The sequence below is a fragment of the Cygnus atratus genome, chromosome 19 (assembly GCF_013377495.2).
Source record: "Cygnus atratus isolate AKBS03 ecotype Queensland, Australia chromosome 19, CAtr_DNAZoo_HiC_assembly, whole genome shotgun sequence".
NCBI lineage: Eukaryota > Metazoa > Chordata > Aves > Anseriformes > Anatidae > Cygnus > Cygnus atratus.
This window is the reverse complement of record NC_066380.1, coordinates 1,334,159-1,359,291: the sequence shown is the minus strand read 5'-3', so window position 1 is coordinate 1,359,291 and position 25,133 is coordinate 1,334,159. Positions and strand designations below refer to the sequence as shown.

The following is a 25,133-nucleotide window of genomic DNA, read 5'->3' as shown; positions in this document are numbered from 1 at the left end:
GGACCTCTGCTGGTGCTGTGTTCCCTTGGACTTTAAGAGAAATGAGAGTTGGCACTGTTTCACGCTGAAATTTATGATGGCTCTTTTATTAGCTAATGCAGATAAAGAGACTAACTTGCCTATTAATATCACACATCCATATATGTTTTATGATTAGTTATTCTGTATCCTGGAAACAAATGTTAAATGAGACCTCCAGTTCTTTAAGAACTGAGGCTTGTTTCGATAGGATAATAGCCAGGATAGGTGATTCAGAGAGCCCTTTTCTCATTTTTGATTTCAGACTTAATGAGGAAAGCAGCCTTGCTCTGAGGACTAGCTTTCTGCAGAATGTTTCTGTCTCTGCAGGGCATCTCTAGTAATATTTTGTTTATTCTAGCAAGGGGTGAAAGCTTACCAGTTGGTCAGCATGTTTAGGAGAGACTCAAGATCTGATTCTTGGTTCTTCAGCTTTCTGGTGAGTTTTACAGCAATTTTAAAAATTTGAATATTTCAGATAATATTAATGCTTTGTATGAGTGTTAAAAACCTCTTCTCCAACAGGTTGGTAGTCTGTCCAGGAGTTTCTTAGTCTTTGCAGCCCCTGCTGAGAATCAGACTTCTAAAGGTTAGTGTTCTTATCGGCACTTCTATATTTTTAGTCTATATTGGTTTTAATCTATGTTGTTTTTACAAGCAATATTCAGCACAGAGAAACAATGCATAAAAGGGTGTCCCACTGCAGAAGCAAAAGTAAAGAAACCTTTTCTGATCTCATTTTTTGTGGCTGTTGTATCTGTACAGTAAGTTCTTGCTTGGTTAATTATGGTTACTGTCTAAAATCAGGAGAGTGCTGCCCAGCTGCTTGCCCTTTCTGCTGTAGCTGCAAACAAGACAGAGATCATCTTGTGCTTGCAAGTTGTATCTGCAAATGTAGAAGCTGGTAGGAGCGGGGAATGGAAAAAAAAAAAAAGAGAGAGAGAGAGAAAATTTGCTTGTCCATATCTGCTTTGAACAAACTACCCAACTACCTTAAGGGCAATCCCTGGGCATACCACAGTGAGGTTTTTCTTTGGAGTTTGGCATGGCTTTGGGTGTCTGGCTGAGCTGCAACTCTAGGCCAGTGATTCAGTTTGTGAGCAGACCCACGGATGTCCTGCATTTTCATTCCAAGATAGTCTGGACGTTTCTGTCACGCTGTGCCCACTGAACATCCCAGGGGCTGAACACAGAAACAAGCACCCGCTTTCCTCTCCCCCGGGGTGCACAGGGTTTGTAAATGCTTTGGGGTGCTGCAAGAGGCTGACCCCTGCCTCGTGTTCAGCGTGGAAGTGGGATGGCAGGGGCTGTGCTGGAGGACGCTGGGTGCTGGTGGGCAAGCCAGCCGGGGAGGGGGCAGCCCGAGAGCTGAAGTGCTGCTTTCTGGAAATTGCTGTGTGTCCTGCAGGCTGGGTGTTGCCTGAGGTACACGCCCTATGCTGTGTGTGTCTTTCTTCAGGCTTTGCTCCTGTCACGATAGAGACCTCAAGACACATGTACGAATATGTGGCCACTGCTGTGGACTGGTGGCATGCAGACAGATACTGTGACCAGCACTTTGCCCAGTTGCTTTTTGAACCCCCAGACAGTGAGCAAGCTTCCTTCAGCCAGCTGCTGCAGTCCCACCACATCAAAGGTTCCCTCTGGCTGAACGACAGGGATGGTGTCCTGCACAAGCCAAAACGGAGACGTGAGTATAAGTGGGTGTGGACTACTTGGAGACATGCTCACTGCTGGATCTTTTTCATCCTGGAAAAGTAATCTGACTGGAAATGTTGCCAGTTGTTTTTTTATTGTCGCTGTGGTGATGCCTCCCGTCACAAGCGGGAACTGGCAGCAGGAACACCAGTGACCTGGTACATCAGCAGCCCAGCCACTGTCAAGATTTCACAATGCGTTGCAACCAAAGGGAGTGGTAAAGGGTCTCATCTGCTCTGTCCTTCTATGCCATCTCCCTGTAAAACAGCTCTGGCTTTGCTCAGCCTTGCCATTTGTGGTCTTCAGTTCTGCAGAGCAGTGATGGTCCTGGAGAGACAGGACCAGGAGAACGGGGTTCCCCAGTAGCAAGGCTCTGCATGGCAGATACCTCAAAGGTCTTATCTGACTGTGCTCCTGGTTGCTATAGCATGGGATGCTTGGGGACATGCAGTTCTTCCGGATTCATTGTTTGCAGTCCTGTTTACTAGAAACCTACAATTCTGGAAATTATACTTGCTGTAATAACACAACCTTGGCTTTCCTGCCTTCCTGATTCCCTCCAGGCACAGGGGAAGCTGAAGCCTTGCTGCATACACGCAGGATGTTCTCGTGTGCAGGGGCCGTGAGTCCTTAGCTCGGGTAGCAGTCCAATGAGAAGGATAGTTTTATTGCAGTGGAAGATGAGCAAGCTTTGGCCATGCTTCTTCTTTATGCTGGCTGAAATTTCTCCTTCTAGGGGACCATGTCGTACCAGTCCTGATGTTCAAAGACAAAACAGACACAAAATACGTGAAGGTGCTTTCTGACTTCCCAGAACTGCCTGCTGTCACAGCCTGTGCCCACCTCCAGTGGGACTCCAGGAGCCAGGAGATCGCCACCATCTTCTCCTATGCCGTGCCAGCTTTTATTAATGAATTCCAGCTCCGTGGCTTTGTCGATGAGGAAGGCTTTGTTCGATTTGCTCTCATTGTCCACGGGCACCATTCCCCATACCTGCCTGTGTTCCGTGCTGATGGACAGTGGCATCACTTCTGCGTGACCTGGCAGCAGGAAAATGGGACCTGGGCCATCTACGCCGATGGCAAAAGGAGGGCGTCTGCCAGCGGTCTGTGTGCTGCGGGGCTGGCTGCCCCCCAGGCCATCTACGGCCAGGGCACTTTCATAATCGGTCAGGATCAAGATTCCCTGGGGGGCACCTTCAGGGCAAAAGAGTCCTTCAGTGGGAACATCACAGACTTGCACATCTGGCAGAAAGTCCTGAGCGCGGAGCAGATTGAGAAAGTTCGGTCGTGCTGGATGATAGAACAAGAGCTTGTATTTGGGTGGAGCTCAAATGCTCTGGAGGTTGAAAGCACCGTCCAGGAGGTGACCGCACAGTTTCTTTGCCCAGGTAAGTCCTGTGCCCCTTGCTGCTGCAGCTCCCTTCCGTGGTGGGAGGTCAGCACGCAGGGATGGCCCAAGAAACAAGTCCCATCCTCAGCCAGGGAGTTTTGCACGGTTGGTGGGAAGGACCATCTCCTTGTGCGAGAAGATCCAGAGGTGGGCTGGGCAACTTCCAAATTGTATTAGAACCACAGTTGTCACTAAACCCTTGGTCATGGAAGACGCTTACAATGACACTAGCAAAGATAGCTGTTCAGATGCCTGGGGCTAGTGAGACTTTCTCTTCTACCAGGAGAAATGTCTTTGTCAGTGATGCTGCTCCCTGGGTTTTGCACACCCAGAGCTTCTGTGCCCTGCTGGGAGGCAGATGCTGCCCCTCAGCCAGGTCGGCTTGGCAATGCTGATAAAACACAAACTCAGGACCTGGCATTGCCACCTCCTCCGATGTTTTCCTGGATGTTGGAAGCAGTCAGAGCCCAGCACAAGCTCTGCTCTGACTGAGCAGTGGGGCTGCTTACGGAGCAGTCTGCAGCTTTTGTCCTCAACAGAGTTCGTGGGTTGCTTGCAGGAAACGAGACCTGCTTGGGCATGGCGTGTCCCTGGGGAATGGCGGGCCTTCTCTTTGTGTGTTTCCACAGGGCCTGTTGAGGAATGCCGAGTTTTTGAAGTTGGCAGCAGTGGATTCCGCTACACGCCTTGTTTGCAGTCTTTGCCTTTTATCTGTCGCTACAGAAAGGGTACAGCATCTGTTATTTATTTATTTGTTGGTTCCACAGCGTTCACTCCTGGGGGTCCTAGCTGGGATCACGGTCAGTGATGGGGAGGCCTGGTGTCAGCTCTGAAGAGATGGCATGCAAAATGTGCTGTAGCAGCGACTGCTTCATTTGTATGTGCTCTGATGGGTTATTTTGTTACTCTCTAGTGAAGCTGTGCTTGTACACACCACATGGCTCCTGGATGCAACGCTGCAGGGGGCCTCTCAGTCCAGGCACCTCCAAACTCACTGGCAGGGGGACATGGGGAGGAGGCAGAGAAGAAGCGTTAGACTGTCTCTCCAGATGGGATCTTGTACTAGAAATAAAACACAGCTGTGAGGTCTCCTTGTCCTGACTGTCCTATAAACTCACTCAGCATCCGAGGAGCATTCCCCAGGCTTTGAACAGGGCATATGTTAACCATGCTGCTAGACACCACAGCCATAGATACGCTTTTGTTTTATTCCCAGATGCATATCGGCAACTGAAAAAAGCTCAGCTGGAATCCAGCCACTCGCTTGTCAGCCGTGTGAACGCGCTTGCAGAGAGGACTGTGGTGAGTCCTGCAGGCCCAGCTGCAGCAGCTAGTTGCCCCGGGGCGCTGGCAGCAGCGGGAGCTGTTGGGGTGTGCTTGCTGGCTTCTGTTGGTGTTTGATGTCACTTTGCCAGAAATTATGCCTGTGGCCTCTTCTGGGATGCTGTTGGAGAGTGTGGCCTCAGGTTGTCACCGAGACTGAGGCTGGACAAGAAGTTCAAAATGTCCGGGCAGACCTTCCCCTGAAGGGTGGCTGCCCAGGCAGGTGTCTGCACAGCAGTGAGCAGGGCCTTGCTCACGTCCCCAGCACACTGCGTAGCTGATGAGCAGGAAGAGGTCATGGCTATACACTGACTTAAAATATATTTTCCATGGCAGATGCCTGAGAACATCTTCAGGAGTGATGTCCGAGACATGAACCTCTCTGTCGCTCTTGGTACTCTGGATGTCCTGGCAGCTGTTCTGAGGGAAGGAGAGGCACCGGTGGAGCCCTCAGACCTGCTTGCGGTGCTTCTGTTACTAAAGCAAGTTTCCAATGTGGAAGTCCAGGAGGGAGAGGAGCTGAAGATATTGGAGCAACTGAGCCAATATTATGTGGAAGTGACCGAGTTAATCCTGGAAGAGCACAATATCGAAACGTGGTCATCAGTCAGCCAGGTAACATGCCACCAGCAGTCTGGCCAGCCCTGTGCCACGTCGGTTCATCTTGCTATGTGTGCAGTTCCTTGGCCTACAGCACGACCATGGGCTGAAGACCTCTCCTTGCATGGTCCGTGTAGCCTTTCTGGCCATATTCTGGAGCTCAAGTATTTGCGGTGAGCATGGGCACGGAGCCTTTTTGCCAGCTCAGAGAAGGGCTGGCTCCCATGGTCATCTCCACTTTCTTTGAGCTTCTCCACTTTGTGGAGCCTTGGTTTGCAGGACTGCACACAGTCTGCAGATTCCCGTTGCTTAGTAGATTCCTCGCTCCCACGTCCCACTGTCTGGCAGGGCAATGCCCTTCATTTCCAGTTTGTTGCATTTTATGTACGTGGGCTGCCAAGAAGTTGTCTGTCATCAGACCCCACGCTGTTCAAAACACCGTCAGGCTTTATGTGAGGAATTTTCATTATCCCACCCCCGTTAAGATTTTCCCCACTGCCTTCCTCCCTTCTCACATGGGTCTTTTATGTCTTTTGTACGATCCAAACTCTCCACCTGTCTCGGAAAAATGTGACAGAGTCTGGCCTGGCCAGTGCTCCAGGAACTGAGCCAGGGACATCCAGAGATGAAAGGATGCTGAATAGTTCAGAGTTTACCTCGTCACTTAGAGTGGCTAAACTAAGTAATTGTGGTCTCTGTGGCCACAATTACTCACAGCTTCCTTATGATGGCATAAAAACAGCCTTGGCTCAGATTAGCTGGTGCAGGAGGTGTATCTGCAGAAGGAGAAGGGATTTGTTTTGTTTCCAGGAGGTTTTCGTGGCTGTGTTGTGTACAGGGGTGGCACCTGTGCTGCCCAGCACACGCAGGACCTGGAGTGATTGGGCCAGTCACCTGCTACACCTCCAACAGGGAAAACTTTTCCAGGTTGTTCTACAGCTTTGAAAAAATCAGGAGCCAGGCCTAAAATGCATTTTTTTTTCCAGAAGATTGTTTTATTTGTTGATTTATTTATTTGCTTGCTATTTTAATGACTATTTATAAAGACCATCAAGTTTCCCTTTTTGCCAGTCTCTCCACCGCTGCTGAAGGAACTGGGAACATTTTTCTTTGAAGAAGACAGAGAAAAGCAAAGCAAAAGCATTGAGTCCCACCATCTCTTTTTCTGCCGAACATTAAGCATATAAGAAAACTCCTGTGAGCTGTGAGCAGTGCGAGTTGGCAGTACAGGTGCTGATTCCTCTTGTTCTCTGCACGTTTCCAGGTTATCAGAGGGCCTATGGCTGTTGTTGAGCTCTGTGACAGAATGGTGTCACTCCTAGCCCCGCTGCTGACCGCAGGGAGGACAAAGATCACAATTCAGCACAGGAATGTTGGTGAGTGGCACTGGTGAACGGCAGGGCAGAGGCAGGCATCTCACAGGGACCCAGCTTAGTCATCCCGCCTGGTTTCCAGCTCATCCCTTGCTAACCCTTACGGCCTCCTCCCCCTTTCCTTTGTGCAGAAGTGTTGCAGTGTGGGAGGCACCTCTCCAACCCCCCTTTTAGTTCAGGACTTCTCTCCTGGGTGTGCCTGAGTCAGTGATGGCTCAGGTTGGACAGATCCCAGCTCCTTTCCGTTCAGCACATGGCATCACTGGCTGCCTACCAGGCATCCTTTTCTTCTGTATCGGGATGGAGGGGAGGCACCTACTGTGTTCCCCTCTCAGTCCACTTCTGCAGGCTTTTATCTGTAAGAACAGAACTTGGGCCACTGTGAGAAAACAAGTGGGTTAAAAGGACTGTAAGGAACCTTTGGGTACAAGAGACAAACTGAGCCCAGATGCAGATGAAAGGGATTTATCTGCTGCTTCTGTCTTGGCTGGGGCTGTAATGTCCTGGTGGCATTGTGCTGTGCAATAGCCCTGGAGGAAGGCTGAACCCTGCTTCAAAACCTGATCTTGCCCCTGCCACAGGGATGGAGGTCAGGAAGCTGGAACTGAGTAGGCCAGAGCTGAGCAGTGAGGCATACCTGATCCAGAGCCCCGAAAAAGACAGGCCTGACCTCATTGAAGTTCCTGAGGAAGAGATGCAAAGGCTGAAAGCCAAAGGTAGGCTGCGAAGCCCATCCCTGGTTGTCCCTATGGCACTTCCACAACACCTTTAATGGGAGGAAGGGTCCTCACCGTGCCCACTGGCAGTCTGGAGGAGTGCTTGCACCCGTCCCACAGGGCTCTCTCTGCCCAGGTCTCCGCAGGGTCATGGTGAAGAACATGTGGTTTGGCTACGGCTCCCTCCAGCGCTGCCTGACCAGCCACGGCAGCGCCACAGCCTCCCAGGATATGGCTGCCTCCGACAGAGGACAGAAGTGAGTGAAGCAGAACCCCCGTGCCCCGGGCTGGGGTGTTCATTTCGGAGTCCATGCCGAGCCTCTCAGTGCCTCTGCTCTGGGGTCACCTCCACCCTGCTCCATCCCACCCCATTTCCCCTTGCCCCCTGCTCTCCGGGGCGGCCGGACAGCAGTGGGGGGCTCAGTGGTCGGTGCTCTGTGCAAGCAGAGACCTGGGCACACCGGGCAGTGCAGTGCTGGGCTCTGCCCGTGTCCCGCGGGCTCCGCACCGCCTCCCGCTGCCGGGGGCGAGCCGGGGGCTGCGGGGGGCTGCAGCGGGGCTCCGGCCGGGCAGAACCGGTGGCTGCCGGAGCCGGGCAGCAGGAGCCGGGCAGCAGAGCCCCGCTGCGCCCCGCGCCCGCTAGGTGGGGGTGGCCGCCCGCACACCGCTGCTCGCTCGGTGCTCGGGGGTCTCCCCTGCCCCGTACCTCTGGAGCAGTGGCCCTGGAGGTCCCCGCCTGCCTTGTGTGTGCCCGGTGTGGTCCTGCCCCCGAGCGTGGCTGTGGCGGGTCCCCGAGCAGCACGCTTTGCCTCGCAGGTACCTGCGCACCGCGGTGGGCACCGCCGTCATTTCATCCGCTCTGCTCAGTGACGACCAGGAGATAAGCACGTCTGTGCGCTACCGCCTGCAGCACCGCATCGAGGTACCCGGGATAGGGGGCTGGGGAGCCCCGGGGAACCCCCTCCCAGGCCAGTTGTAAAGCCCGAGCCCCCCAGGCCCTGCGGAGACTTTGCCCAAGGGCCCCGGAGCTCTTGGACTAATGCGTGTCCCGTGCCCGGCTCTCACCTTGACTCCTGTTTCCCCAGGGAGGCGTTGTCTGGGGCTGACAGCCCGTGCTCTGGTACATTGCAGCCCAGGGAGCGATGTCCATGTGATGTACGTGCAGGGCTGCATAACCTCCTCTTGTCCATCTCTCCTGCAGGATCTGCCCGATAAGCTGCCGGGGCCCATCTGTGCCTTCTGGAACTTCAGCCTCAGGTGCCTTGTTTCTCTTCAGGTCCCCAGATTTACAAACTTTTATTTCCACTGTAAACCAAACATAACAATACAAATATAATGGTAAAAGTAGGGACCTGTAATTCTTTGCATGCTTTGCATGCTGACATCCTCCATCTGATGGAACAGAGCTCTCTCCTGGGAAGATTTCCTTTGGAAAAGTCACTCAAAAGCAAGTGACCTTTAATGAAGTATGTACAACTAAAAAGGAAAGCCCGTTAATTGTGATTGTTGTCTGCAACAAAGAAGGGCTGGGCCGAGATATATAGCACAACAAACACTCAGGGTTCCCATGCCTCATAAATACTGCTTGGCGTTGAGACATGTTTTTGCTGAATGTCACCACAGTGAGAGCACTGAGACTGTGATATATTATGGATTTGCAATTAAGTCATTCAACTGCAAAAGACCTCTTTGGAGTCACAGTCTTGTAATAGGCATGGCTGTGTTTGGGGAAGGTGAGCAGAGCGTGTTTTCAGAGGGAGCTGCTTGCTGCACAAACAGTTCCACCAGCCCTGGTCTGAATGTGATCTTGCCTTGGTACCACACACTCAGAAGGGCAGTGCTGCCCGGTGAGAACAAGCTGAGCCAGTGCAGCCTTGGTCCCTGCATAGGAAATTCAAATCTGGAGCTTTGCTAGCTGCCTGGGCAGCGCCGAGCAGCTGGCTGGCTGCAGACAGGCTGTCCTGCCTTGGAAATCAAGACTCCAGTGGAACTGTGCAGGGTACATGGCAGCCAAGCTGATGGAGAGGGTTAGATGTCTGGTCCAGGGATGCTGTCAGTGAATGTGCTTAGAAGGAGCTCTTCCCAGAGCTGTGCAGTTACTGAGCTTTGTTTAAAGCAGCAGTGGCTGAACTGTACTTTGTATTACGCACACAGATGCTAGATCTGTTTTCTGATGGATAAGGTAAATAAATGTGCTGAGACAGACCAAACCAAAGTCCACATGAAGACCTGGCTCTGACATCCTCTTCTTCCTCATTTCAACTCTGCTTCTTCTGGGACAATGAACTTCCTTTAGCACCTTGTCTTTGCGTCTTGTGGATGGCAATTTCCACGTGTTTCTTTGTCTTTCGCTGCATGTTAGCCCAGATGCTGGTGGGATGTGGTCGACAGCTGGCTGCTCTGTGGTGACTTCTCTCCCGGACTCCACTGCCTGTTTCTGCAACCACACCACAAACTTTGCAGTGCTGCTGCAAGTGTACGAGATGCAGGTAAGTGAGCAGCCTTTCTCTACTGCTCTGTGGGGTGGGTGCAAGAACTGCAAGCAGCATGTGGCTAATTTGTGGGGGTTTTGTGTCTTTTGTTGCTTCATGATTGGAGCAGAGGACCACCAAGGAGGAGATCACACTACAGACCTTGACTTTTATTGGATGTGGAGTTTCCTTCTGTGCCCTGATTGCTACCTTTATTTTATTCTTGGCAGTTGGGTAAGAAAACTCCAGACACTTGTTGCCTTCTCTGTATTTTTTGTTTGACGTTTTGCTTCCAAACAAGGACACAAACAAGGTACGGTTATGTAGGTGGGTGGGAAGGAGCTGCCCAGTAAGCACTAGGCAGAACTTGTGCACCCTTTAATGTGACTGCAGCTGAGGGCTTCGTGTCTCCTTCCTCAGTGTCCCCAAGAGTGAGCGAACAACTGTGCACAAGAACCTCATCTTTGCCTTAGCTGCAGCAGAAGCTCTGCTCATGTTCAGTGAACTGGCAAAGACCAACCAGGTACGCTCACTGAAAGTATCCCATTTACCCAGCCCGACCAGTTCTGCTAAGTGTTATTGTAAGAGCAAATAGAACAGCAGTTTAATTCCTTCTAATAACATTTTGTTAATTATCTGTAACTTTAAGTAACTTGTAAATGTAAGCAGTTATATCCTGCCCACCCCGCAGCACAATTTGCAGGTTCCTGTCTTCTTCCTGACCATGCTCTGAGAAGTTTCCAGAGGACTGCCCTTCCTGTAACAGCATGCAATTTCTTTTCTCTCCAGGTGGTGTGTTTCATGGTCACTGCCTTCCTTCATCTCTTCTTCATGGCAGCCTTCTCGTGGATGCTGGTAGAGGGACTTCTCCTGTGGAGCAAAGTGGTAGCAGTCAACATGAGTGAAGACAGGAGAATGAAGTTCTACTATTTGACAGGCTGGGGTATCTACAGCTTCCTCTGCATTGGGAACTCAAAAAAAGTGTCAATTTTTTCTCTAGCAAAAGTTTCAATAGGAGAGATTCCCCCGATAGTGATGCTGAGCCAGACAAATGTTTGGTTCAATTCAATATGAGAGCTGGGAGCCACTGTTCTGTAGAGGCTTTTTTACCCTTATGTGTCAAACTGCCAGTCTTAGAGTGTAAGTTAAAAACATTTCTGTTATTTTTCTATAAACCAAGGGTTCAATTCAAAGAACTAGAGGAGGAAGTTTATGGTAAGTTCTTGTTCTTGGAGATAATTACTACTGTGATGGTAATTAATGTATAAACACGTTGACTAAGCAGCCTTTATTCTGAGTGAGTCCTTTGGGGATGTAGAATAAGCAGAGTTTTGTATCAGAGGAGCCTCTTTAGGTCAGGCCTCTTTTGCTCCTTGCAAAACACATACCTAGTTGGATGGTGGACAACTGGTCCCAATATTTTGCATTATGTCTTTGATTGTTAAAAAAGCATTGTGAGGAGTAAATTGCTTTGATCAGGGCTCAGGACTAGGAATGCTTTATACCTAAGAGAATGATGCTGACAGCATATAAATCTGGTCCTGTAGAGCTGGGACAGATTTCAGCTGCAGTAAATTGATGTTGCACATGGGGTTTAAGAGGCTAAGCTGCCTCATGCTGGAGCGTGTCTGGTCATGGCGGTTTTGAAGCAATTGTCTAGAGCACAGCCGATCTGCCTGGGTCATTCTTGGTTTTCCTGGGTTCTGATTTCCTTTTGTGTGTGTGGTTGCAGGCCTTCCAGCCGTTATCGTGGCTGTGACCCTCGCGACTTCCTTTAACAAGTACGTGGCAGACAGCCACTGCTGGCTGAACGTTCAGACCAACGTCATCTGGGCCTTTGTCGGGCCGGTTCTCTTCATCCTGGCAGTAAGTGCCGAAACCTTCCTGCAAGGTGTGATTCCCGCGTGTCTGGTTTTGGGAAAGCATTGCAGGGTCAGCGGTGGCAGCACTTCTGTAGCTAAGGTGCTTGCTCGCTGGCCCCATTGTCCTCGCTGCTTTTATGGGGGAATTTTTGTTATGCTTTATACATGCTAGCACAATGCAATTACATCTTTTTAACCAAAGCAGCTTTTTGATAGAAAAAAGTGTTTTAAGAAAATTATGCTGCCCTGTTCTTGTATTGGCTGTTGGACTAGGAATGTAGGTAAATGTGTAGGTTGACTGTGACATTGCCTTAATTAAAGGTCTGCTTGTTGTATGGGAACAGCTACCTCCCTGAAGTAGGATCAGTATCACTCCAGAACAGCACAGTAGCAGAAAAAGGTGAAATGCATAAGGGGACTAGAGCTGACACTCAACAATACATTCTGTGGGAGAGGTTTTGAGATAAGTTTTATAGATTTGATACTTGTGCAGATAGCTCTATAAAGTATTTTACTTAAAGCTTTGTCAGGAGTGATGCGTTCTCCCTATTTTCCGAAATTAGTTATTGACTTCCCAGCAGAAAAGGCTCACCACACTGAAGCTCGCAATAGCTCATGGGGTCCACTGGCTCTTTTCTGACAGGTGAATACTTTTGTGCTTTTCCGGGTGGTGATGGTGACTGTGTCCAGTGCTCGCAGGAGATCAAAGATGCTGACACCCAACAGCAGCCTGGAAAACCAGATCGGAATACAGATTTGGTGAGCAGGGCAGCGGCTGGGTATCCCCGCACTGGGTGGTCTGGGCATGAAATGGTGGAATTACTGTTAAGCTGAGCATCTTTGCCTTGGGGGGTGCAATGAAAAGCAGTCAGGACAGAAAGGATTTTCTCCTCCACAGTACCTGTGCATCACCCAAAGGCAGTCTCTGCTGGAACAACTACACCACTGAGAACATTAGGCCTCTGAGCTGCCGAGCAGCTTGTTGGCAGACACACAGACATCCTGTAAAACAGAAGCGTAGGGAAGTGAGGTGGCAATCTGGGGCATTTCCAGGAACCAAATGACATTAGGTGCCCAGTCTCCTGGAATTTTCTAGAGCTCTGAGCCACAGAAGTGAGTCTTCTCCACTTCACAGAGCACTGCAGTTCAAACTCATTCCTTACTTAGTGCATGCCCATCAGAAGGATGCCAGATGAACCAAGCACGGGGCGGTCAGGCTGTTTACCATAATAAGAAGCATTTTCTGTATGTGTTTGGGACTTGGTGGATCAAAAGGAGCCCTGGTGGGGGTTACATACATGGGGAAGGAGAAGCAGCATGGACTTCTGTAATCAGTTAATGTAGGGAGACCTCTAAAAAACTGCTGCTTGAGTCACTACTTTATCATCCTCTGTGAATTTTTATTGTTGTTAGCTGGCGCCGGATACCCCTGCTAGACACGCATTGTTCCCCTCTATCATAAATAAATTTTCCCAAATTTACAGAAGCAGAAAGATAGGGCAATGCAGGAGGGCAGGGTGACATCCATATGCTAATAAAACAATTGCAGAAGCCCTGCTTGTAGCAGCGACTTGGGGGAAATAGCTGTCTTCTCATGGCTAATGACGTCAAAGAGCTCCCTTCTTGCTAACTCCCAATGATAAAAAAAGAGCAGGGCTAGCACACGGGGGGCCAGGAGGTGAAGCGTTTGGTTTTTCTCCTCTAATTTTGTTTGCAAAGAAGTTTGTTTCATAGCTGCCATGTTGGGTGCTGCTTGCACAACACACTGTCTGGTAGGCACTTGCTGGGGGCACAGAGCCGTTTCCCGCACGGAGACAAGGAAAGCTGTCTTCTAACCTGCACGGTGCAGAGCAGAGTGCTCTAAACCCCGCAGTGCTCTGCAACCTCGTGCAGAGCCCCAGGCAGATGGCAGCAAGCCCCTGGCAGTGGTTGCAGGGCCAGGGTGGACACTTGGAAGGCTGGGGCACTTTGCCAGGAGGTGCTGAGCTCGAGCGCACGGGGCACGGCTGAGACCCTGGTGGCAGCTGGGAGAGGGGTGCCAATGGGGTGCCAGTGCGTAGCATTTCGGCTTGGAAATATGCCCAAGTAACTCTGAGCTCTTCTTTGTGACAGGGCCACAGCCAAGCCCATCTTGGTGCTGCTGCCCGTGCTGGGGCTGACATGGGTGTGTGGGGTCCTTGTCCACCTCAGCATTGTCTGGGCCTATGTCTTCATCGTGCTCAACTCCCTCCAGGTGAGTCCTGTGCCATCGGGAGCCTCGCCTCACAGCCAAGCAGGTACCTGCAGCTCCTTGCGCTTCAGTGTAACCCATCTCTCCTGCTAGTTAGGAATATTTGGCAGTCTTGTGTCTTCCGGTGTGACTCCTGAATGCTGGCATATGTAAGAGTCACTGTTGTTAATACATTCGTATTGATAGGGATCTCTGTAGGACAGAAAGTAAGCCTGGTGTGTAAAGCAGTACTTAATATTTGCTTCCAACTTTACTGGTTTCTTCAAAGAGCTTAAAACTTTAAGCAGCCTGTATGTGGTTAAGAGAGCAAAGCAAATGGTAATAGTTACAACAGCCAGGAGCACTCAGCTCTGCACTGAGGTAGAGCTGTTCCCATGGCCTCAGAATAGGTGAAACTCGGGGACACGGGGTGACAAAATGTCGTAAGGACTTGCTGAAGTCCCAGAACTTGTGCTTGCCACCTGCATTCAAAAGCATCATCCACCTGGTCGGTGAAAGCTTCCAAACCTCGAGAGAAAGCAGCTGTAGATGGAGCTAGAGAAGCACTAAACAGCACTGCTCCTGACATTTTCAGGAGAGACAAATGTCCCCAGGCAGAAGGCAGACTTCTCTGCGGACAGGTAGTTACCGTCAGCAGAGAGCCATGCAGAGGAGAACATGCATGGACGCAGTCCAGCTCCCAGTGCTAAGCCAGCACTGATACAAAAACCATCTGGGTGTACCCACGCAGTCAGTCCTGGGCCTTTCTACCAGATATTCACAGACACATTTTTCAAAGTCCCTTGCCAGGTGCTTGAGGACAAATCTTACTCCGGGGGATCTAATTCAAGAGAGCAATCAGGCACTATCCTCCAAGCCACTGGGATTCAGAGTTCTCCACCCCCATCTCCCTTGTTCCTTTGGCTGCAATAGAAAATGGCCCGTGCAGAAGCTTTCGTCTATGGAGCAGGAGAGTTCCAGTGCTTCCCTCTGGCATACTTGGCAGGCTTTGGTGTAACATTGGCCCAGATCTCCAAGGGTGAAAGGCAGGCGTTATCACCATGTGCACAAGATGTGTGGTTGCTCCAAGGCACATTCTGCCTGTGGCTGGCACTGGTCCAGTGGCTGGGTGCTGCTCATGCACATCTGTCAACTCTTGGATGGGGAAATCCTAAGGCCAAAGGGCTGCCTCTGGACGTCTCTGCTATTAAGGATACCAGCAGGGTGGCAGGAAGCCTGTGCTGACTGTACTTAAATACAGCCTCAGTTCTCCTTGCCTCCTCATGCCATGCTTGGATTATCAAGCAGCAGAGAACTCCAAGCTCAGTGCTGTGAAGAGATGCTAAAATGAACAGGGCTGAGGACAGCACCAGCATCTTTTTGTTCACAGCAAAACCATTTCTCAGCACAGGCGAACTCCATCAACATCAGCAGAGAGAGGCAGATCAGAGTACAGCTTCCCAGCACTATCCTGTCAGTCGTTCTGATGCTGAAAGGTCTCTGCCTTGCTTCAGCTTTCATGCTGTAAAATCATGAGCACATGTATCACAGCAGCGGGGTGCTGCTGAGGGTCTCAGGCTGGTTAGCTCTCAGGAGAGCTGCTTTCCAGCAGCACTCAGGGCTGCTCTTCCCTCTGCAACCTGGCAATGGCAAGAGGAACCCCATGACAAGTTCCCTGGTTCAGCGACTGCTAATGCCTCATGATGCTATCCTGACAGTGTCACTTCCCAGACTGCATCTTCCACGGTTCATTCAGCCTTTGGCTCATCACTGATGACAGCAGAGAGGCTATATGATGCAGGTGGTTGTAACATGGATGTGAGGCATATGTTTGTTTGTTTTTTTTAGAAGGGCAAGAAATATCTTCTGAAATGAATAAATGTGTCCTCTGGATGATATGTCTCCTGAGACCCCCTCTCACAAACCATAGCAATGCCTACCTTGGGTGAGAGAGGAGCAGAGCTGCTGGCAGGATCAGGATTTTTCTTCCCTTGCTTTCGAAGTTACTGCTTCTTTTGTTTTCCTTCTTTCTCCTAACACTTGGTAGGAGCCCTGTCTCTTGTGTGGGCAAACAGTCAAGGGTTTGCCCATGAATGTGCTGTGCTTGTTTGCCTTCTGCTCCTTCATTGCTAAGTTCAGGTCAATTGAAATATTACCCTAGAAAAGAAAGCATGATGCTGGTGGGAAGCCGTGGAGTTGAGAGAAAGCAGGGATAAAAGCGTCACATTTCAGCTCCTTTGCTGGCTGTCCTATTGAGGACAACTATATATCACCTTGGGATTTCCTTTAAGGCCAGTGTGCTTCTTTATGTGCTGGTGTTGTGTAGGAAAGTTTTGCTGCTGTAGTTGTTTGTTTGTTTGACTGCTTTCTGTTTATCTGCGGAAACTGAAGCCTGTTTTCAAGGTTACTCTGTGCGTCGACACCAAACATGACAACTCCTTCTCCAGCCAGGCAGCACAAGAATTCAGCCCAGTGAGAAGCAGCGCTGTGTGGTGCTGGGCCAGGGGAGGCTGCAGTGCTGCTGCCAAAGCCCAACCAAAATAAGTCCCTCACTCTGTCACCAGCATGAGGGGTGACTGGAGGGGACTGGAGCCACCCCAGGGCTCCTTCTTGCTCAGCTCTGCTGATACTGCAAGGGCTTCAGCACCTCTGCCAGTACAGGTGAAACCACCCATTGGTCTTGTACAGATGAGCCTTGCCAGGCACTGGGCTTTGAAATTCCCATGAGACAGCTGCAGAAAAAAAAAATTGCTTTTCTGTACAACACTGACTAATTACCCTTGGTTTAGAACCTATGGGCACCCACGGAGCACAAGCAGCAGAGCTGGCTCCCTGATGTCAGCTTGGGACAGTGCTGGCCCGGCTGGCTCGGCCCATCTGAACCAGGCCAACAGAGTGGGAAGGGTCCCCCAGGTGGTTGCCAGCTGTGTCTCGGTAGAGGTGGGACAGCCAGAGGTGTTTTGGTGGCTCGGCTGTGGAACACACACACTGCTGCCCCGCCACTGTGGCCTCCTGGGTGCCCCACACTGCCCGGGTGTGCGGCGCCACCGTCCCCTCTGGGGCAGGCCTCAGGCTGGATGTCTTTGTACTAAGAGCTATTTAAAATATCTTCTACTGGTGCAGCAGCTTCTGGGACAGGTCTGGAGGATTGCACAGGACTGTGCTGAGTAGTTACTTCCTAATGATGGCCGCTTGCTGACAAATGTGGGTTTGTCCCCTCCCTTCCCAGGCTACGCGATGCACTGAGCCCTCTCCGGGCTCCTGCAGCGGGAGCGCAGCTGGCTTGGCGTCTCCAACCCCCCCCTGAGTGGAGTTGGTGCCATTCGTGATGGAGGTCCCCGAGGAGGATGGTAGCTCTGCTTTGCCCTGGGAGCTGGTGGTGTGGGCAGGAGCAGGGCAGGAGCAGGCAGGAGCGGCTCCTCCAGCACCGCTCCGCGCCATTGCTCTGCTTCCGCCCGCTGCAGCTGGGCCTCCTCTCCTTCCTTGCTCTCCTCCCAGCCGACCTCACCGCTCCCTCCCCCACCCCGCTTTCATACAGAATGATTATTTCAAGGAAGACCTGCCTTGGCAGCCCGACCAGAAATCTGGTCTGGAGGAGTGACCAGCATTGCTGTCTGAAGGACAGGTCATGGCACGGCGCCAGGGTATTGCTACCATTACGCCTGCCAAGAGCTCGCAGATGAAGAGCAAGGCTCATTGAAGACAAGATGGATTACTTTTCTTGCTGCAGCTGATTTATCTAGCTGCGATAACAAACACCCCACAGATATAACATAAATCTGGTGGGCCAGATAGGGCTGCCTTAAGGCCAAAATTGTTGGTCTGGAGCTGTAATTAGCCCCTGGCTGTGGCCTCCAGGTGGTGCTCGCTGCGGGCTGTGCCCGTCGCACACCCTGCATGAGCCGTGAGCGGACAGTGGGCTCTGACCAAGCTTTGGGCTGTGGCAGAGCATTTGCTTGCATACTGGTTCCCAGTATTTGCATACAGGAGCACTGGTTTGGTGGGAAGGGAGAGGGTGGCCATGGCTGTGCTGTCCAAGCTGTGAGGTCCTGGTCTGGGAAGGGGAAAGCTTTGTCCAGGCTGGGCAAAGCCTCTGGATCTGTACCCTCTAAACTTGCACTGGAGTTTCCTGCTGACACACCGTGGGCTGTCACTGTGTAGGACAGCGGATCTGCCCATGGCATCATGCTGCGTTTTATGGGAGGGTGGCTCAAGCCCATCTCCCCAGGCTCAGCAGAAAGGGAGGGCTGCTTCCTGGATTTGGGTTCCTCTTGCAACAAATTCCTGGTGGTTTCTGTCTCTGAGATCTGAAGGAGGTGTTTCTGGAGGGATTTTGCATGCACAAGTGAGCAGGAGTGTGGGAGAGCTTGGGGGTGAGGGGAGCAGAGGGGCCGAGCAGGAGATGCCAGCTCTCCGTCCGTCACACGAGAGAGGTACGGAGCAGCCTCTGCTGAGTGCCCAAACTGTGCTGCTCCTGAGGTGAAACGGGGGGAGAGGAAAAGGAAGAGTGACTGGGGGGTGACCTTCTCTCCTTTGGATTCTCTGTGAAGAGCCTGCTCTCAGGTCTGACTTTAAGAAACATCCCTCTGGCCCAGCTGTCCCCTGGCTGTGCCATGCCCAGTGTCTGTGCCTCTTCTCCTTAGGTCGCCACCTATTCTAATACTCATCAAGTTCATTTCCTCCTGTGGAAGGTAGCAGCCAAACAGCTGTACATCTCTAACTTCCTGTGCTCTCTCCTTTTCAGGGCGTGTATATATTCCTGGTCTATGCAATCTATAACAGCGAGGTAAGAGATATCCCTGGCTGGGGCTCTGTCACTCTTCAAAGAAAGTGTTTAGTAGCAGTTAAGGGGTAGCTGGGATTGTAGTAGATACAACAGACAGCGTAGCCCAGACTGTGCTTCTGGGACAGCTATTGCTTTTTCTCCATGACTTCCTGGAGGATCTCTTGCTCTGCAAGAGTTGCTGTGGCCCTCTCTAATGTCCTTGCCTTGCTCCAGGTGAGGAATGCCATCCAGAGGATGAAGGACAAGAAGAAAGCACTCTCATTCACAGTAAGTTTGCAAGGAAGCCTTGCTGCCCCCATTTGCTCATCATTTAGCCTCTAGAGGAGGGCCCTAAGTATATATTTGGACTTCTTTGAGGAGATGATGTTGGAAAGAAGTCTTATTTTTCCTCCTTACTTGTCCAATGTAGGAAGAATGGCAGAGACTGAATCCCTTTGTTGCAGTCCTGTTGGACAATGCAGACCCAAAGATCATCTGCCCTGGTTAGAAAGCAGCCTTCAGTACCAGGGTGGGATGGGAGTCCAAGCGCCAGGGGCAGCAGTGCAGATAAAACCAGTCTTCAAAGTTGGACCTGGATCCAGCAAAGACAAGTTGCAGATTTCACTGTCCTGTGTCTCTTCCCTGTCACCACAGAACTGCTCTCATCCCATCAACTACTTATCAAGTCCAAGAAACACAACCTCCTGGGAGACCGGGAAACTGAGTCCTTCTGCAGCTGAGAGTGCCTTGTCAAGCCCTGTGCAGAAAGATCCACCAGTGAAGAACATCACCAACAAAGGTAAAGAGGATTGTCACTGCTGTTGGCGCAGGCTGTGGGATGAGACCACAGTAAAACGTTTTTCCTAAGGCATGAAAGTGGCAGTAGGAAATATTTTTTTAGCTTCTGGGAAGGAAGGTATTGCAGGCTCCAACCTGTTTGTGGGTGCAAGGATTTACTTGCAATTATGCAGATAACCTGGTTGGTCCCTTTGCTTCAGTGGAAGATATTTAGGGGGCACAAAGAACTGAGTTCTTGGTAAAGCTTGAATATTTCTGCTCTCTGGTCTCCAAACTCATTGTGCTTCTTCCCCCTTAGGCAACTTTGGAGCCAAAATTCCCATGGGGATTTCATCAATTATGTCACCAGAGAGACCGGTATGTAATGTCTTCTGATATTCTTCCACCTTCACCCATATACAGAGCATAACAGTTATGTAGGAATGGTATATAGCGTTTCTAGCGACAGGCTGGGCCTCGGAACACCTGGTGGTGTTACCAGCCTCTGGCACAAATTCAGTGGTTTATGTTGAGCAAGTCCCAGAAGCTGTCTGACTCATCCATCCTGTTTGCAGACCGAGGATAACGATGATTCCCTCTGTCCCAGGGTGTTACACCACTTGCCAAGTGTTTGTAGTGGACCAGAGACAGTGTGTTATCACAGCGTAGATGCCCTGTTCCTGAGGACCAATCTAGACACGTGGTCTGTCTGGACTGAAACAAAAAAAGGTCTTGATACGAACCCTGAACACGCTCATTTATTAAAATATGTACTGGTTATTAGTAGCATATTCATTTAAGTCGTTTAAATAACTTAAGATATGTGTCTTCATGCCCATAATTGCCACTTCTAGTAATCAAGCCAGATGCAACGGAGTGTTTGCCATCCTCTGCAGGAGCATAGGATGCTGCTCAGGGGGAGGAGAGCGCGGCTGGCTGGCAGGGAGGCTCTCCTGGCAGGGAACTGCCTTGGCTCTGCAGTGCCCGTGGGGGCTTGGCTCGGGAGGCTGTTGCCTGACCTCTTGGGCTGGCCTGGAGCAGGGCAGTCAGCTGAGGGCAATACGGGAGAGCAGGAGAGTGCCTGCAGGGGAGCAGGCGGGGAGGAAGCCCCCAAGCAGCCACTTCCAAGCAGAGAGCTCACCTCTGGCTGCAGGAACCAGCGCTGCCACAGCTTTGTTCCCGGCCGCACCCAGGGCTTGCAGCCCCTCTCCAGGAGGGGGGGTGCATCTGGGGGCTGATTTACAGCAGGGGATATAAATGAACAGAAGGAGCTCGTGAATTTGAGTACGTGAAGCACCGAGCAGCAGTCGTACAGCTCATGGCAAGAGACTCCCCCCAGGGCGAGCAAGTTTAAAAAGGGCAGTGAGGGCTTGTTGTCTGTGCAGCAGCTGAGCTGCATCCATCCAGGGAGGGCAGCCCTGTATTGTTCTGCAGCCATTTCACTCCCCCAGCAGAAGTGAGTCTGACGTAGAGCTCAGCAAGGCATGGCCTAAAGTGGAGAACAATTTAAATTTGACTACTCTGATACCACTTCCATCTCCCACTATTGAAATGATCATCAGTCCTTGTGCACTTGACATACAAGTGCTGTAATTTCCTCAGAATAAAATCCAACACTACTTTCATGTAAGTCTCTTACTGAAGGATCTCTCTCTCCCTCTCTAATATTTATCCTTTGAAAACCTGTGTCACATAGACAGCTCTTATTTATCCAATAGATAATACTTCTATAGCTGGCATATCGTTTTGAAGCCACTCAATAAAATCCATATTTTCATCTCCCTTGATTTATATTGCGGTTAATGCCATTCCTCCCTTGTGCTAAACACCGACCAGGATCCGCAGGTGATGCTTTTCTCAGCCAGCCAGCTGCTTGCTGTGTAAACTGGGACCAGGGCTAAGCTCCCTGGCACAAAATGCGAGACGTGGGTTAAAGAGATTAGCCCAGAGGCCTGAGTTTTCTAATGCAGGGAGCATTAGGAGGCAGATTTCCTAAATGCCAAGGCCATGGCATTTCCTAGCAGGCAAAGATAGAAGCCACTTTCCTCTGCGTGAGGGTCACTTAGGACTTTACTGTATCTTTGCCGCTTAAACATTTCATTTTTAATGGACTTGTTTCCGTGCTAACTAACGTGCATTCAGCAGCCTTCAAAAGGCCGGGCTGGTGCCCGTGTCTGCGGGGGGTGAGGATGGGCACAGTGCCAGTCCCCATGTGAGTCCGTACCCCAGTGGCACTGTGCCCACAGGGCCCCCCCAAGAAGCTGAGGTGGCCCCGCGATGCTGAGCAGCCCCGGGGTGCTGGGAGCCCCTGTCCAGAGCCAGGGTCCTCAGTGGCGAGGTGGTGGGTGCCTCCGTGCCCAGGTGGTGCTACCCTCCGCAGGGTAGGCGCTGCTTTCTGTGCTCATTAGTTATATAAGTCAGGGCTGTTTTTCCTGCTCCCTGACTAAATGAGTCATGTAACTCGCTGGAGGAGCTGTGAATTAAGGATGTCACTGGCAGCTGCACAATGGTTGGGATGAAGAGAAGATGCTACTTAAAAACGTTTGAAAACACTTAAAATGACAAAACACTGAGCGAGTGAAGATACAAACACAGACAAGATGTTCTTTGTGTTTCAGCTTTTTTAAATGTTGTTTGGTGATATTTATTGCTGTTGGGCTGGGAGCAGGAATTTCGCACCTCGGAGAGCATTAACCATCACTTAGGCACACGGAGCAGGTTTACGTGTGGTCTCTCCACCAGAGCACAGGCAGAAAGTTCGCTCTGCTGCACGCCTGGATTGTGCTGCAGTCTGTAGCAGGCACCCAGGCTGAGAGGAGCATGGGGTTGCAGCAGCAATAAGCAAAGCACCCGGGATCTCTGTAGGGCTGGGATGCAGGCTTTGTGTCCCTGCCTCTGCAGGACCTCGGCTGGAGGCCAAGGGCAGCGAGGCCGCTTAGTGCCCATGGGGGACCTGCCTGGCCCTGGGGGGGTGGCAGAGGGCTCCAGCCACCAAGCGCACAGACTCGTGCCTTCTGTTAACAAATGTTCTCCCCTCTTTCAGGCCGTGGAGCTGACAGCATTCAAATCCTCAGGTAACATTTGCCTACATCATTTCCTTTCATTTTTGTTACTGCTGATACTGCTTTCTCTGGTTGCATCGTGGAGCGTGGATCGGAGGGTGGAGGGCAGGTTATTTTTACTAAGACTTTAGGGAGTGTTTTATTTCCAAACTGCCCTGGTGGCTGCAGTCCTGGCAAGGCTGTTGAGGGATCTACATCCCCCTGAACAGGGCAGCAGCAGGAGCTGAAGAGTGGGCGCATGAAGGCCCTGCTGCGCTGCCTCCCCACAGCACCCAGCTCAGTAACCTGAGCACCCAGCAGCGCTCAGTCGCAGGTGCCTGTCTCACAGCTCCTGCCTGCCTTTCCCTAGGGTCTCGGCAGTTTTCCTGCTGCCTCCACGTGTCTGCAGCTTGCTGCACACCAGCCCCTTGGGCCGCTCGGCAGGCTCTGGAAGGCAGCGGAGATGCAGCGGGTAAGGCAGGCAGCTCTGGCAGGGACCAGCACGCCAGGCTGCCTGGTGAGATTCAGGCTGCTTTCAGGAGCACCAACAGCTCTCTGCTGCCACGGGGTATTTTAAAACAGCAGCTGCCTCAGCAGGCGCTGGCGGGTGTTAGAAGTGACTTTCTCCCAAAGAAGGGAAGCCGGGGAAGATGGGGTGTTCAGACAGGGATGGATTTATGAGCTTAAAAGCAGCCATTTAGCTTCTTCTGTTTCAGGTTGTAGAAAGGCCAATGTCACCATGGAGGTGGGTAGAATTGAAAACAGAAATCCCTCCTAAGCCCCAGACCTCTGCTCAACAGCAGCAGTGCCCTGCTCCCTCCCTGACTTCCCTGCCTGGCTTTGGCCAACTCCCCAGTTCCCCTGTGCATGGGTATAGCATATTTTGGTTGTTTGTCGTGTTTTTTTTTAATCCATCACCAATGAGTACTCCAAGCACTCTCGGTGCAGTCACTGGATGGGGTCACTCAAGCAGATAGTGCAGTGAAGAAGCAGCGGGGATGGACTGATATTATTTTTCCTGCATTGTTACATTTTCTTTTGTCAAGGGATGCAGTGCATTAGCAGGTTTCTGATTTTGCTCCACATTAAGTGTCTAAGCAGGGCATGCTTAGACTATTTTCAAGAAGATGCCACCCAGAAGCATTACAGCTTTCCTCCCCACAGTGGACACATGAGCAAGGCAGAAACAGTGGCACCCAGGAATAAATGTGCTGCGGCATTTCAGGCGTAGGAGCAGGGTCACACTCAGCAAGATGGACCCTGAGCACAGGCATTTGTGCTCTGTCCCCCACACTCTCACCCTCACCTGCTCCTGCATATATTAATGGAGCTGCATTGTAATTAAACTCCAGATGTGTAAAGAGGTGGGTTGTTTAGTTTGTTTTTGTATTCTCAGGTAAGCCCTCAGGATATGTCTAAAAAACCGCAGAGCACTGCACGCACTGAAGGAAGGGTGGGAGTCCCCAGTCCTTCGAAGTGGCTGTGCCTTCTCCAGCGAGTTTAGGAGAACCCAATGGTTTGGGGGCACGCAGGGGGTGCCTGGGTCCCCACTGCTGGACCAGCAGGGCTGGGCTTGGTGCCTCCCCTCTCTCTGGGTCAGCGGCCACACAAAAGCTGTGGAAGCAGTAGGTTGGGGCAGGGCAGCACGTGCGTGCCCACCCTCTCTGCTAGCCTGACAGCAGCTCCGCTCGCACCTGGGGGTGATGGGTGCACCTTGAGGGTGACTGAGAAGATCTCCTTGAGCCAGAAGAGCACTCCTCTGCACACTTGTGTGTACGCAAGCCAGGATTCAGCACAGCGCTGGTGGGCAGATGTGCTGCACTGCACGAGGCACAGGGCTCTAAGACGAGTGCTTCCAGCCATTAAAGAAAGTAAAATAAAAGGCAGCAGTGCCCAGCTGTGGTAATGCCTGGAAGATCCCAGGGCATGTCAGTGTTGCACAGGGTCTTCACAGCTTGTTCAACGGAGCAAAAGACTGCATCTCCCTTAGGAATAACAGCCATCAGGGGAAGCAAGCGGTAAACCTGTGTTTGATGGTGGTTGAGAGACAAATAATTTCAATGCAGACACTGCTTCTCTTCTGTTTTGTTTTCTGCCTGGATAGTTTAACGAAAAGAGATGTATTTTGCCCCAGATGTCTTTATTTGAACATTTCCAGCCAGCTCTAATGAAAATTACCACAGTACCAGCAGTAGACTTGCAGGTTATGTGAAGATGGAGGAGAGAAGCCACCCACCCCACTGCCCACATGGGGAGAGCTCGTGGGCTGGAGGAGCATGGGTGGGAAACTCAGGGCTTACAGGATTCGCTCAGAATCTCTCAGGGAACCTGCACGAGGTCTGGGGTGGGGTCCAGCTCCTCTCTGCCCCGCTCCAGTGCTGTAACTGGTGCTGCCCCTCTGCTGCTCCAATACAGGAGGCAACCGTCGGGTCCGTGGTGGAGACGGGAGCAGGCTCCCAGCTGCACTTTGCAGGCAGATCAAACCCCTGTAAATACCAGGCCAGTTTTAGAAACACAAAAATGAATAGTTTGGCAGCATTGCTGTGGCAAGGAGGTAGGCAAGGGCTGTGCTCTGCCCCCTGCATCCCTCCCCCGCCTCACACCCCCAATATTCGGGCTCCCCCCAAGGACTCAATTCTCTTGGAGAGGCTGCACGTTTTTCACAGTAATGAGCTCCAGCCCAGCTGTACAAAGATGCGCGTTGCACAGAGCACTCTGCCCAGATTCATTACACCCATTATGTAAGAAGGGGATGGCCGGGGGGGTTCACATATTTGTACAAACAATAAGTACCGTCTTCCTTGTCTTGGTGAACAAGAGCTCCAAGAGGCCTCCACATCCTCCATCTCTTCAAGTGATGGCTTCTTTGTTTCCCCACGATAATTTCA

General features: G+C 51.3%; 1 protein-coding gene across 1 annotated transcript; it reads left to right on the top strand.

The window, feature by feature from the left end:
• The first annotated feature begins 409 nt into the window (after window positions 1-409).
• On the top strand, window positions 410-23,451 carry ADGRD2 (adhesion G protein-coupled receptor D2). The gene is made up of 25 exons (XM_035555360.1): window positions 410-457; window positions 544-607; window positions 1,478-1,708; window positions 2,453-3,106; window positions 3,738-3,836; window positions 4,325-4,410; window positions 4,768-5,046; window positions 6,296-6,407; window positions 6,986-7,120; window positions 7,257-7,377; window positions 7,937-8,042; window positions 8,322-8,377; window positions 9,483-9,609; window positions 9,722-9,825; window positions 10,012-10,114; window positions 10,381-10,534; window positions 11,324-11,457; window positions 12,097-12,212; window positions 13,566-13,686; window positions 18,407-18,448; window positions 18,662-18,715; window positions 19,082-19,226; window positions 19,524-19,582; window positions 22,248-22,278; window positions 23,336-23,451. Exons 1-25 carry the CDS (start codon window positions 410-412, stop codon window positions 23,449-23,451), a joined length of 3,297 nt encoding a protein of 1,098 aa, XP_035411253.1.
• Window positions 23,452-25,133: the final 1,682 nt, after the last annotated feature.